The sequence below is a fragment of the Quercus lobata genome, chromosome 6, assembly GCF_001633185.2.
Source record: "Quercus lobata isolate SW786 chromosome 6, ValleyOak3.0 Primary Assembly, whole genome shotgun sequence".
NCBI classification, from domain to species: Eukaryota; Viridiplantae; Streptophyta; class Magnoliopsida; order Fagales; family Fagaceae; genus Quercus; species Quercus lobata.
Genome location: NC_044909.1, coordinates 38,791,640 through 38,803,546, shown reverse-complemented (window position 1 = coordinate 38,803,546; position 11,907 = coordinate 38,791,640). Strand labels below are relative to the sequence as shown.

General features: G+C 41.9%; 1 protein-coding gene across 1 annotated transcript; it reads right to left on the bottom strand.

Annotated features, from left to right (window-relative positions):
* Nucleotides 1-10,857: 10,857 nt before the first annotated feature.
* LOC115950258 (uncharacterized protein Mb2253c-like) lies at nucleotides 10,858-11,337 on the bottom strand. The gene has a single exon (XM_031067484.1). The coding sequence runs from the start codon at nucleotides 11,335-11,337 to the stop codon at nucleotides 10,858-10,860; it is 480 nt and encodes a 159-aa protein (XP_030923344.1).
* Between the last annotated feature and the right edge of the window lie 570 nt (nucleotides 11,338-11,907).

Below are 11,907 nucleotides of genomic sequence, written 5' to 3'. Positions count from 1 at the left end.
TCTATGATGAAAATTTGTCGATGACAATCAAAGAGGGTATAGCGTTTAAATTCATCAACACACACACAGCAGGCCCCCATGCTTGTCTTTGTCTAATCAAAACACATTGCCTCTTCTAATGGCTGTGAATAGCAAAAAAATTCAACACACGCCGAAAGTGAAGATGGTCAAATGTGCTTTCATTCCCGTCATTAGTGTGTCCTCCAAGAATGGCATGTATACCATCATGGGGCTTGGGGCCCATACCCCACCCATGTTCATTGTTGTGTTCGATCTTCTTGGCTCTCATAATAAAAGTTCCAAGCAACTTTTGAGTGATTTTTATTATTTGGTTTCTTTCTCTCTGAACCCCATATTGATATTTAAAACTACTGTTTCCTGCTTTCTCAGCGCCCTGTTACACTCTTACTTCTGCAGTCACAAGGCATGAGTTTCTGCCTTTAGCACTGTGATATGGCAGATATACCCTACGGCTACATCAGCCGTGGACCATAACTGGGACCATTTATTCATATTCATAATTTGTTTGATGAAAAATTTGGAATGCAACAAGTTTACAACAGTGATATGCTACTTAGAAAAAAAAAATTAAACATTGAAATATATGTGCATAAATAAATAAATTTTTAATTAATCAGATTATGGCTTAGTTCATGACATGAGAGGGTGCATCAGACTCTCATCCTTAATTGCTAGGAAGTCATTTGATGATTGATTACGTCCAAATAGAGCTGGCGGCAATTCCTACCAACACACACACACACACACACACACACACACACACACAAGCGACAATGACTGATCACCCCCTTACGCTTTTTTATTAGGGTCAAATTTCACATGTCATCCAAATATATTATATAATATTACAGATTTTCAAGCTTTACAATTAGCATCAATAGAGGAGGTAAAATAATCAATTGCAAGATACAAACTGTCGAACTTTTTATAGGTAACATAGTTAATTGCAAGTTGCAATTTACAAAACTTTGGTCTCAATGGACCAAGTACAAATCCTTCATCTAGTTACAATTTTACATGCATAAAAATGAATTTAAGAAGTTGTGTTAAACCATGATTGTTTTCAAATGAATTCTTTTTTACTAATAAGTTTCTTGCACAAACTATTTCACATGATAACATTCAAAATATTAGGATTTTGCACCAAGTAAAATTATTCACTCTTTGCGCTTGTTGACCTAATATGAATGGTACATAATGACCTCATATAAATGGAAGACTATAAAATATTTTGCCTGCACCATCCTATTCACAAACCTAGGTACATATTAATAAACAAGTTCAATGGTTTATTCAAAAATTTGTATTTTTTTTTTTGGTAAAGCAATTATCAAAATGTGGTGAGCATTTGATGGGCATTTCAAAGAGTTGAACAGAATTACATACTTCTTTGTAATAAGCTCTGGGAGATAGAGAGATGCGGAGAGAGCTTTGGGAGATATAGAGATAGAGAGAGAGAACACAATACCTTTTCACTCTTGCTTTTTTGTTTGAGAAAGGACTAAGAAAATTTTCTTCGCACATAAAAGAAGGTGGATGTCACAATAATGACAGTAGAAGTTTTGGTGAGTCTCTGACCAATGCCAAATTCTAGTTGGTTCATAAGTCCAATTGTGCGTCACATATTTTTCCAAAATTAATATTAGGATTTCCAGAATTTCTTGAATCAGTTTTAGTTTTTTCATTAGGCATACTCATGTGTTTTTAATAATAATAATATACACAATTTTTCAAAGAATATATAAAATTTAAAAGAATATATATAACTTTGTATATTTAAAGTATTTTTTTTTCAAATAATGTACATAATTATATATATTCAACATTGTTAAGGGGAAAATTTTGATGTTCCCAAATAGAATATGGGGTAGCCAAGCCGAAACTCAATGATGGACTCTTGAAATAAAGCTCAAAGGCTATCGGTATGGTGTAAGTCCGCCCAAGCAAGAGATAGAGGCTACACCCTAACAAGAAGACAACAATAAAGCCCAATATGATTATGGTGTGTATCAAAAACAAATCCTAATGCTGCAAATTGAGATTTGGTCCCCCAAGAAGTAAGATTCAACACCCCAAGCCAAGTGTGAAGCTTTAGTCTACTTCAGGGGGTTCCACTAGAGATCCCTTTATGCCCTCTAAATCACATGTTCCCAAATTTTCCCCTTTAGGATTAATGGGCTTGATACATGAATCATGTCTTGATCATTTTTAAAATTTATAGCATCAATTTGTTGAAGTTTGGATAATTTGGTTTCAGCTCCCCTTCCGTTGGAGGTGCAGTCTTAAGGAAGATGATGGAGTCCCTTCATCCTTTTGACTTTAGCTGATATGACAGCCCTTGGACACTGTTCACGTCAGGCAGAGGGTGACAGAAAATTGATGGGACAACCCTTAGTCCATTCTCAAAGGTTTGGTTCCCTCGTATGAGTCTCTAGTTACCTTTTGGTTAGTTGCTTGTGTTTTTTGCTTGGGCTTGCTCACATGTGCTGGGTTGTGTGCATATGTTGTCATGGGCTTTCATTTCTCATGGACTTTTATTAGTAAATATTTTTGGGTTTTTCATAAATACTTGCAATGGGCCTTTGAGCAATTAGTTCTAATTTTGAAACAATAGGACAAGTTTCAAAATACTTTTGTAAATACTATTTACTTTGATGAATTTCATGTTGCAATAATGTTCATGGTTTCTAATAATCGCATCATAACTTAAATGATGAGCTTGTGGGTTTGAATGTTTACCATGAGTGTCGAAGGCGTATATTATGGATGTCGCGATGCAAATGATGTCCATGTATTTCATGAGTTTATAACAATAAATATATGTCATGGGTCTAACAATTATAACTTTCCATGGGTTTTTACAAGATGATTGCCATGGGTTTTGAGAATAGATAATTCATAAATTTCATGAGCTTGTAATATTGTGATAATATGTTTAAGAATTTAAAGTATTGTTTATTATCGGACTTTTAAGTGAAATAATTATGATATAGTATTTTGCCGAGTATTTAATAACCTTGGGATTTTGATAGAATAGTGCCAAATAGTTAGCTTGGGCTTTTAATAGTGCCAACGCAAGTTGGGCTTTTGATATTGCTAATGAGTAATTGGGCTTTGATATTGTCAATGAGAATTGAACTTTAAATAGTGTCAACGTAAGTTGGGCTTTTAATGTTGCCAATGAGAATTGGGTTTTGATGTTGTCAATGAAATTGGGTTTTAAATAGTGTCAACGTAAGTTGGGCTTTTGATATTGCCAATGAGAATTGGGCTTTGATGTTGCCAATGAAAATTGGGCTTTGGATTAATAAATTGCCATGGGTTTAAATCATGGGCTTTGATCATGGATTTGAATTCCATTGATAAAATTGTTTTGTCATGGACTTGAATCATGGGCTTCTCAAATATTGCCAAGTATAAGTATTCTTGGGCTTTAAATAGAATATGATAATAAATTTGGATAAAATATGAGTTTTGGGGCTTTTTGTGATAATTTATATCATAACCCAATTTAGATAATGAGATATGAAATATTTGTGATTAACATAATAATGGAGCAAAAAATATTTAGGAAAACCCAATAACTTATTACTGGTGTTTGAAAATAAATAGATAGTACCCAAATAAAATTAGGTGTAAAAAAAAGTACCCTAACAAACATAAACAAATTTTTTAATAGAGTTTACACAATTTATCAAAGAATGTACACAATTTTATACATTCAACCTCCACAAGTTTTTGATTATGGACATTTTCCTTCACAAATTACAACGAGTGTAGGGTTTATACATTAAATATCATAACATTCTAAAAATGTACATAACTTTGTATATTCAACATACAAAATATTTAAAAGAATGTACACAATTCTATAAATTCTATGTACACAATTTTTTAAATAATGTACACAACTCTATTAATTCAAAGTACATAATTTAAAAAAAATTATACACAATTTGGTCCATTCAACGAATACAATTTCTTCAAAGAATCTACACAGTTTGGTATATTCAATGTACACAATTTTTCAAAGATAGTATAAAATTATATTTATTTATATATATATATATATATATATATATAATGTACACAATTTCAAAGAATGTATACAATTATGTACATTCAACATACACACTTTTCAAATAATACACACAATTCAATAGATTCAACATACATAATTTTTCAATGATTGTATTCAATTGTGTATATTCAACATACACAATTTTTTGACACATGGATATATATATATATATATATATTTTCACAAATTACTTAAAGAGTGTAAGGTTTATACATTAAATATCCAAACCTTCATAGAATTCACACAATCCTGTACATTCAATATACATAAATTTTCAAATAATGTACATAATTCTATACATTCAATGTAAACAATTTTTTGAAAGAATGTACACTATATATATTCCATGTACATAATTTATCAAAAAATTTACACAATTATGTACATAAGTGTAGACAATTGTAGGGAATGGGTTTGAGCGCTCCTTCTATTGGACGAAAGGTCTCAAGCCCAACTGGCCCAATACAATGAATTTTTAGAGAATGAGTTTAAGAACTAGGTCTTAGTCTGAACCACAATCACTAGACACGGTTAGGTGCGGACTGACCAATAAGGAAATGGGTTAAAGTATAGAATGATGTCCTCGGGCGTTTCGTCCAAGGAACTTAGTATTCTTCTTCTTCTACTTTTAGTACTAGGTTACAGTGGCTTTCAAGATCATGTAGACTGCTACAGTTTTCTCCTTTTTCTCTCTTCCTGCTCTTTTTCCGCGATCCCCCAGTCTTGGAGGGTCTCTCACATTATATACTTCTTTCTAGTCGATCCTGGCCCTCCACCTGTTGATCATATAGGCCACTACTCGAGTGCTCGTCCCATCAGCCATCTTCCCAAACCCTTTTTGAGTTGCGGCAACCAAGGCCGCACTGTTCAGAGGTCATTTCCTCATTAATACAGCCAGAACGTTAGTTGGGTGCATTCAATGCGGATGTGACAGTTTCTCTTTGGATTGCTCTTGCACCATACGCTTATGGATATCCTATTGTACTTATCCTTCTTCTGGAGGCGCCCTGGGAGGCTGCCTTTGCCGGTGTGCTGTTCTCTCCTCTTAGGATTTGGGATGTCGAGAGCAGGATCGTCCTCAGTAACGTTTCTAGGCCCTTTGAGCTTTCTTTATCCGTCCTAGGCCATTTCTCCCTCCTCGGCGCGGGCCTTGGGCCTAGTACAAAGTGGGCCGGGTTGTCAAATTCCTTGGCCCCACAATAGCCTCTCAAAATCCTACTGTCCGGCTCCTCGGACGGAGAGGAGGGTTTTGGTGACATTGGGCCTCTGTCATGGCTTGTCAAGTCTTGTCCTCCATCAATGCCAAAGCCTCTTCGTTTGCCCGAGACACGTTTCTGGCGCCTTGGTATACGAAGCGTGTCTTCATTAAATGCTGATGGCTCTGTGCTCCCCACGTTTAACGGTGCAATGGTGATCTAATGGTGGCGATTTCCTCACCTTTATGGGCGGCAAAACCCACACAGTTATTTTTAATGGGGGGTATAAATACCCATTTGAACGAACTTGTCTCTTTGCCTTTACACTTAAGAGTTCTTGCACACATATCCTGAGTTCAGTCAAACTTCCAGCCAAACTCAAGTCTTTTTCCAGCATAAACAGCCTGTCCCAGGAGCTTTTCCTCATTTTTGTAAGTTTTCTTTTCTCTCCAACTTGCGTTTTCTCTCTTCTAAGTTTATCTTTCTCTTGTTCCTCTCATTCTTTCGTCATTCCTTGAGTCTCTTTAGCGGTTTCTAAAGATGGGTAAATTAAAAAAGTTGGTTAAGACTGAAGAGGTGATGGAAAAATTCATCGCCGATTATAGGATACCCCCCAATGTAGGTTTGAGGTACTGTGAGGAAGGGGAATGACACTTTAGGAGAAAAGCGGGCGAGGTGGTGATTCCCCTACTCGCCTTTATAGAAGGGGGTATAAGAGTTCTTGCACACATATCCTGAGTTCAGTCAAACTTCCAGCCAAACTCAAGTCTTTTTCAAGCATAAACAGCCTGTCTGAGGAGCTTTTCCTCATTTCTGTAAGTTTTCTTTTCTCTCCAACTTACGTTTTCTCTCTTCTAAGTTTATCTTTCTCTTGTTCCTCTCCTTCTTTCGTCATTCCTTGAGTCTCTTTAGCGGTTTCTAGAGATGGGTAAATTAAAAAAGTTGGTTAAGACTGAAGAGGTGATGGAAAAATTCATCGCCGATTATAGAATACCCCCCAATGTAGGTTTGAGGTACTGTGAGGAAGGGGAATGACACTTTAGGAGAAAAGCGGGCGAGGTGGTGATTCCCCTACTCGCCTTTATAGAAGGGGGTATGAGAATCCCCATGGGGCCGGTAATGAGGGATTACCTTAGGCACTTTCGATTAGCTCCCACCCAGTGCGCTATTAATGTGTTTAGGATCCTGGGTTGTGTGGATGCCTTAAACGAGAAAACGGGGCTACGATTAACCCAACACGACGTAAACTGGTGCTACAACCTCCAACTCTTGAAGGGCAAATCCTACTATATGAAGATAAGGGACGATAAGGTTCGGCTTATTCAGTGGCTCCCCGAGTCCAACAAAGGGTTAAACAAGGACTTTCTCATTGTGTCTGGGGAGTGGCACGATGGCCTTCCTTGCCCAACGGTGGACGGGGAGCTAGGTGGGGTATCGAGAGTAAGAGAGGGATGATCTTTTTTTGCCATCATGATTCGCACGGTTCGGTTACTAATATGAACATGTCTTCTTTTTGCAGATCCACATGCCTTTCAACAGCACTTCCATCTGACCAACAGGGAAGATTTGGAGACTATTCTTAGGACGGTGGTTTTTGTAAACGAGGTGGACAACCAAGTCAGAGCTGCTTACAAGATCTTGGGGTATAATCCTATCCAGAGGTCATTCGTTGCCCCGAAACACGTGATAAGAGTTAACGATCCTCGGCTTCAGAAAATTACTGTAGTAGAGCACGGATTTCTGATCCCTGAAGGGTCTCCTGTTCCAGAGGACATCCTGTTAGTTGGCTCTTCTTCATCCCACCAAGCAACGGAAGCCGAGAGTGATTCAGGTTTGCCCGAAGAAGGATTCGGTGTGTTTGACCAAGCTAATCCATCCAAGGATCCTTCTGGTGACTTGGGTGACCCCAACCTATCCGAGGCGGATCTCTTGTCAGCGGGGACATCTTCTTAGGCAGAGATGGGTATTAAGAGGAAGCCCCAGACAAGTCTGTTCGACCTGATTGAGGGCCAGCTGGGGAAGGAGGCACCAGGGAAGTCGCAATCCAAGCCTCCCACTCCTCTTCCACAGCCTCAACTTGTTCAGACCAGGTCTTCCCCCACTCGATCGCGGCCACCATCTCCACGATCCAAACTTCCTGCTCCTCCCCAATCGACTCTACCTCCTCGGCCTGTGCCCACCGACTTAAAGAGGAAGAGGAGTTCTAAGGGTAAAGAGCCAATGGATGAGGGGAAGTCTCGCATGTCTCAAGAGAAGGGCGAAGCCCCACAAGCTCAAAAGCAGCTAAAGATTGGGCATCAAGGCCAAGGCAAAGAGGTCGATGCTCAATCTGCGCCCGAGGCTTGGCTTCCTACCCCAATGCTCCACGGGGAGCCCTTGATGGGAAATGCCTTCCTGAGGGACTTTCAAAGCGGCGAAGGTGCTTATGTGGCCGACGCGTTGGAGAGGACCCTGCTACTCCCTATTGACATGGACGAGTTGAAGAATATGAGGAGACAGGAGGTCTTCCTCAACATGAAGAGGCACTTGGGCATGGCAAGGCTTCTAATACTTGTGACTCCGTCGATTTTTGCTCCTTAATTTCCCATTCATAGTGTGTTTGTTCCAATTGGCAGGCCGTCCAGGCCACTTATAGGCTAGAGGATGAGGCTAAGGAGTAGAGTAAGTCCTTAGAGCTTGAACGTAACAAGTGCGTGGACACGGCGCGGACCCTCAAGAACTCTGAGGTTGACCTCTCTAAGACCAAGGAGGATCTAAAGTAGATGACCAGGGCCAGGGATAATGCTGAAGCAGGCCTGGCTGGTGCCCCAAAACAGGCCGAGGACCAGATAAGGCGCTTGCTCGAAGCTGAGGGACAATTGAAGATTGCCAAGGAGCAGATCGATGATTTAAAGAAGAAGTTATCCGAGGCAGAGAAGGCCAGGGGCGTTGCGGAATGGGCTAGGGATGAAGCCTTGAGGGCCAAGACGGACGCAGAATTTGCTAAGACGGAGGCCGAGAGCTCGAAGGACAAGGCCGAGGAGGAGGCCTATGACACGGGGGTGGCTAATACCCAGGCCATCCTCAAGGCTCAAATCCCTGGGGTATGCCGGTTCTATTACTCCCAGGTCTGGAATGAAGCCCTCAAACAAGCTGGGGTGGAGGCTTCATCCGATCTGTGGAAGGCGGAGAAGGTATACTATCCTCCGGCCATCCGCGAGACCGCCCCTGCCAACTCTGAGACTGTGAGTGCTCTAGAGGAGGCTGAGGCTGCTTGGCCTAAGGCTGCCCTAGCCGTGTCCACCACTAACGAGCCAACCGAGGGGGGTGAGCTTCTTGGGGTGATAGAAACATGTGGAAGTCCTAATCCTGTAGCGCCCCAGGAGGCTGCCAGATCTATAGTCAGTGCTTAGGACTTTCACGCCAAGGAGCCACCTTTTCTAGTTCAGCCCCTTCAGGTCATATCCCCAGCTGATGTCTCCCAAGGTCTTGAGGCCAATCCTACTCAGCTTCCCAAGGAAGGGGATCTCTCCCAGGGTCTTGAGGCTAATCCTGCCCAGCTCCCCAAGGAAGGGGCCAAAATAAAGTTGAAGGAGTAGGGGTCCCAACCAACTTTTGTATTGGTTCTATTTTAATTTCTAGTTAGTTTTCTTTTGTTTTAAGGACCTTGGAATGGTTTGTAACTAAATTTTCCGACTACATGTATGAAATTCCTTTCTTCCTTTTTCTTTTGAATTATGCATTTATTGTCATCACCGCGGTTGTTATTACTGTGAACCTCGTGTCTTGTGAATTGGTTATCCTAACGGGTATGAATGGTCACGTACATAATACATTCGAAATTAAATCCCTAAATTCTAACTTACCGGCATCAAGGGGACGCTTAGTTTGTGTTTACCCATATTTCTAGGGGGCTAAGTGCATGATCCGAGGTGCCGAGCGTGCATTTAGGTCATATCCACAGCTTTTACAAATCTTGAAGTAGCTAGTTTCCCCATAAGTTTAAGTCCAAGGACCATGTAAAATCTTGGTTCTGTCTAGTACTTAGGCTTTTGGAGTGACTAGTTTCCCCATAGGTTTGAGTCCGAAGATCATGTAAGACCTTGGTTCTATCTAGTACTTAGGCTTTTGGAGTGACTAGTTTCCCCATAGGTTTGAGTCCGAGGGACCATGCAAGACCTTGGTTCTGTCTAGCACTTAGGCTTTTGGAGTGACTAGTTTTCCCATAGGTTTGAGTCCGAGGACCATGCAAGACCTTAGTTCTGTCTAGCACTTAGACAGCTGCCAGAATGTGAGACGTGTAATCAGGATGGACTTAAAATTTGAACTAGATAAATGCTTTTATTAATAATAATACCTTCTCAGGTTATTTACATTCCATGGACGAGGTACAGCTTTTTCATCTAAGTATTTTAGGTAGTATGCTCCTATTCCCGCAACTGAAGTAATTCGGTATGACCCTTTCCATTTGGGTCCAAGCTTTCCCCATGATGGGTTTTTGGCAGCACCCACAACATTCCTCAGAACTAAGTTCCCTGGTGTTAGCGGTCTAAGCTTCACGTTGGCATCATATCCCTGTTTGAGCTTCTGGTGGTAATAGGCCAACTGGACCATTGTCTTTTCTCTTCATTCATCGATCAGATCTAGGTTCTTCCCCAGCAGTTCGTCGTTACTGTCCAGGGTGAAGGAGCTTGTCCTCAGCGTTGGGAAGTTTGCCTCTAGAGGGATAACAGCCTCGGCCCCATAGGTCATGGCAAAAGGTGTCTCCCCTGTTGACCGCCGTGGTGTAGTCCGATAAGTCCATAAGACGTGTGGCAGCTCTTCCACCCATCTTCCCTTGGCATCATCCAGCCTCTTCTTAAGCCCGTTAACTATGACCTTGTTGACAGCCTCGGCTTACCCGTTTCCCTGAGGATAGGCTGGAGTTGAGTACCTGTTAGTGATCCCTAACTCGTAGTAGTATCTTCTAAAGGCCTTATTGTCAAACTGGAGTCCATTGTCTGAAATGAAGGTACGAGGGACCCTAAATCGTGTAACAATGTTTCTTCAAATGAACTTCTTAGCATCCACATCCTTGATGCTGGCCAGGGGCTCAGCTTCGACTTATTTGGTGAAGTAATCTATGCCGACCAGTAGATATCTCTTATTTCCTGCTGCCTTTGGGAAATTTCCCACAATATCTAGGCCCCACTAGGCGAACGGCCATGGACTGGACAGATGGTTGAGGATCCCACCTAGCTGATGAATATTCAGAGCAAACCTTTGGCACTGGTCACACTTTTTAACGTATTCCAGGGCCTTTTTCTGCATCCCCGGCCATCAGTATCCTTGGGTAATGGCTCGGTGTGACAGAGATCTTCCTCTTGTGTGACTTCCGCAGATCCCTTCATGCAGCTCTTCAAGCAGTAGTTCTGATGCCTCAGGGTGGACACACAGTAAATATGGCCCGGAATATGAGCGTCTGTACAATTTGTGGTCCTCAGACAACCAGAACCGAGGAGCTTTTCTTCGTATTTTCTCTGCCTTCAACTTTTCCTCGGGCAAGATGTCATCTTTGAGGAACCTCACCACAGAGTCCATCTAGCTAGGGCCCGCTTTAACCTCATGAACGTGGACCATGCCTTTGGCTACTTCATTCGCTCTGTCCAGATGCTCGACGAGAATAATTCGGGGCAGATCCCCTGCCGAGGAGGTGGCAAGCGTGGCCAGCGAATCTGCATGAGTGTTTCCACTTCTAGGGACGTGCGACAAGCTGAAAGAGTTGAAACCCGGCTGTAAGCGTTTGACCCGGCTTAAGTACTCTTGCATCCTTGCATCTCTGGCCTTTAATTCTCCCTTTACCTGGCCCACTACCAGTTTCGAGTCTGAGAACATCTCCACTGCTTTTTCTCCCATTTTCAGTACCATGGCAATTCCTTGTAGCAGGGCCTCATACTCGGCCTCGTTGTTTGTGGCCGAGAACCCAAGTCTTAGGGACTTCTCTATGATGGTTTCCTCGGGAGATATTACGACTAGCCCCACTCCGAATCCCCTTTGGTTTGCTGCGCCGTCAACGTACATCTTTCAACATGGAGGTCCTGATGTAGAGATTACTCCAACTAATTTTCCATCCATGTTCTGCTTTTTTGCCACTATTTCTACTGGTGGCTCAGCAAATTCGGCTACTAAGTCAGCTAGGACCTGGCCCTTTATAGAGGTCCAAGGCATGTACTTAATGTCAAAAGCTCCCATAATTGTGCTCCATATGGCAATCCTTCCGGTGTAATCAGCGGTTCGAAGTACAGACTTCAAGGGTAGTTGGGTTAGAACAACCACCATGTAGGCTTGGAAGTAATGGGGAAGCTTTCGCATAGCGTGGACCACAGCCAGTATGGCCTTCTCCAGGGGTAGGTATCTGACCTCAACTTCATGTAGTGACTTACTCACGTAATAGATTGGCTTTTGGATGCCATTGTCATCCCGTATTAGCACCAAGCTCACAGCATGGGGGGCCACAGCGATATATGCATACAGAACTTAATCGGCCTCGGGACTGGACATGATAGGTGGCCGGGATAGATAATCCTTGAGTTGCTGGAAGGCCATAACGCAGTCTTCGGACCACTCAAACCCCTTCCACTTGTTGATCAA

Excerpts from the sequence above, each read along its gene's own strand:
- LOC115950258 (XM_031067484.1), bottom strand. The coding sequence starts at position 11,337 with ATGTACGTTGACGGCGCAGCAAACCAAAGGGGATTCGGAGTGGGGCTA.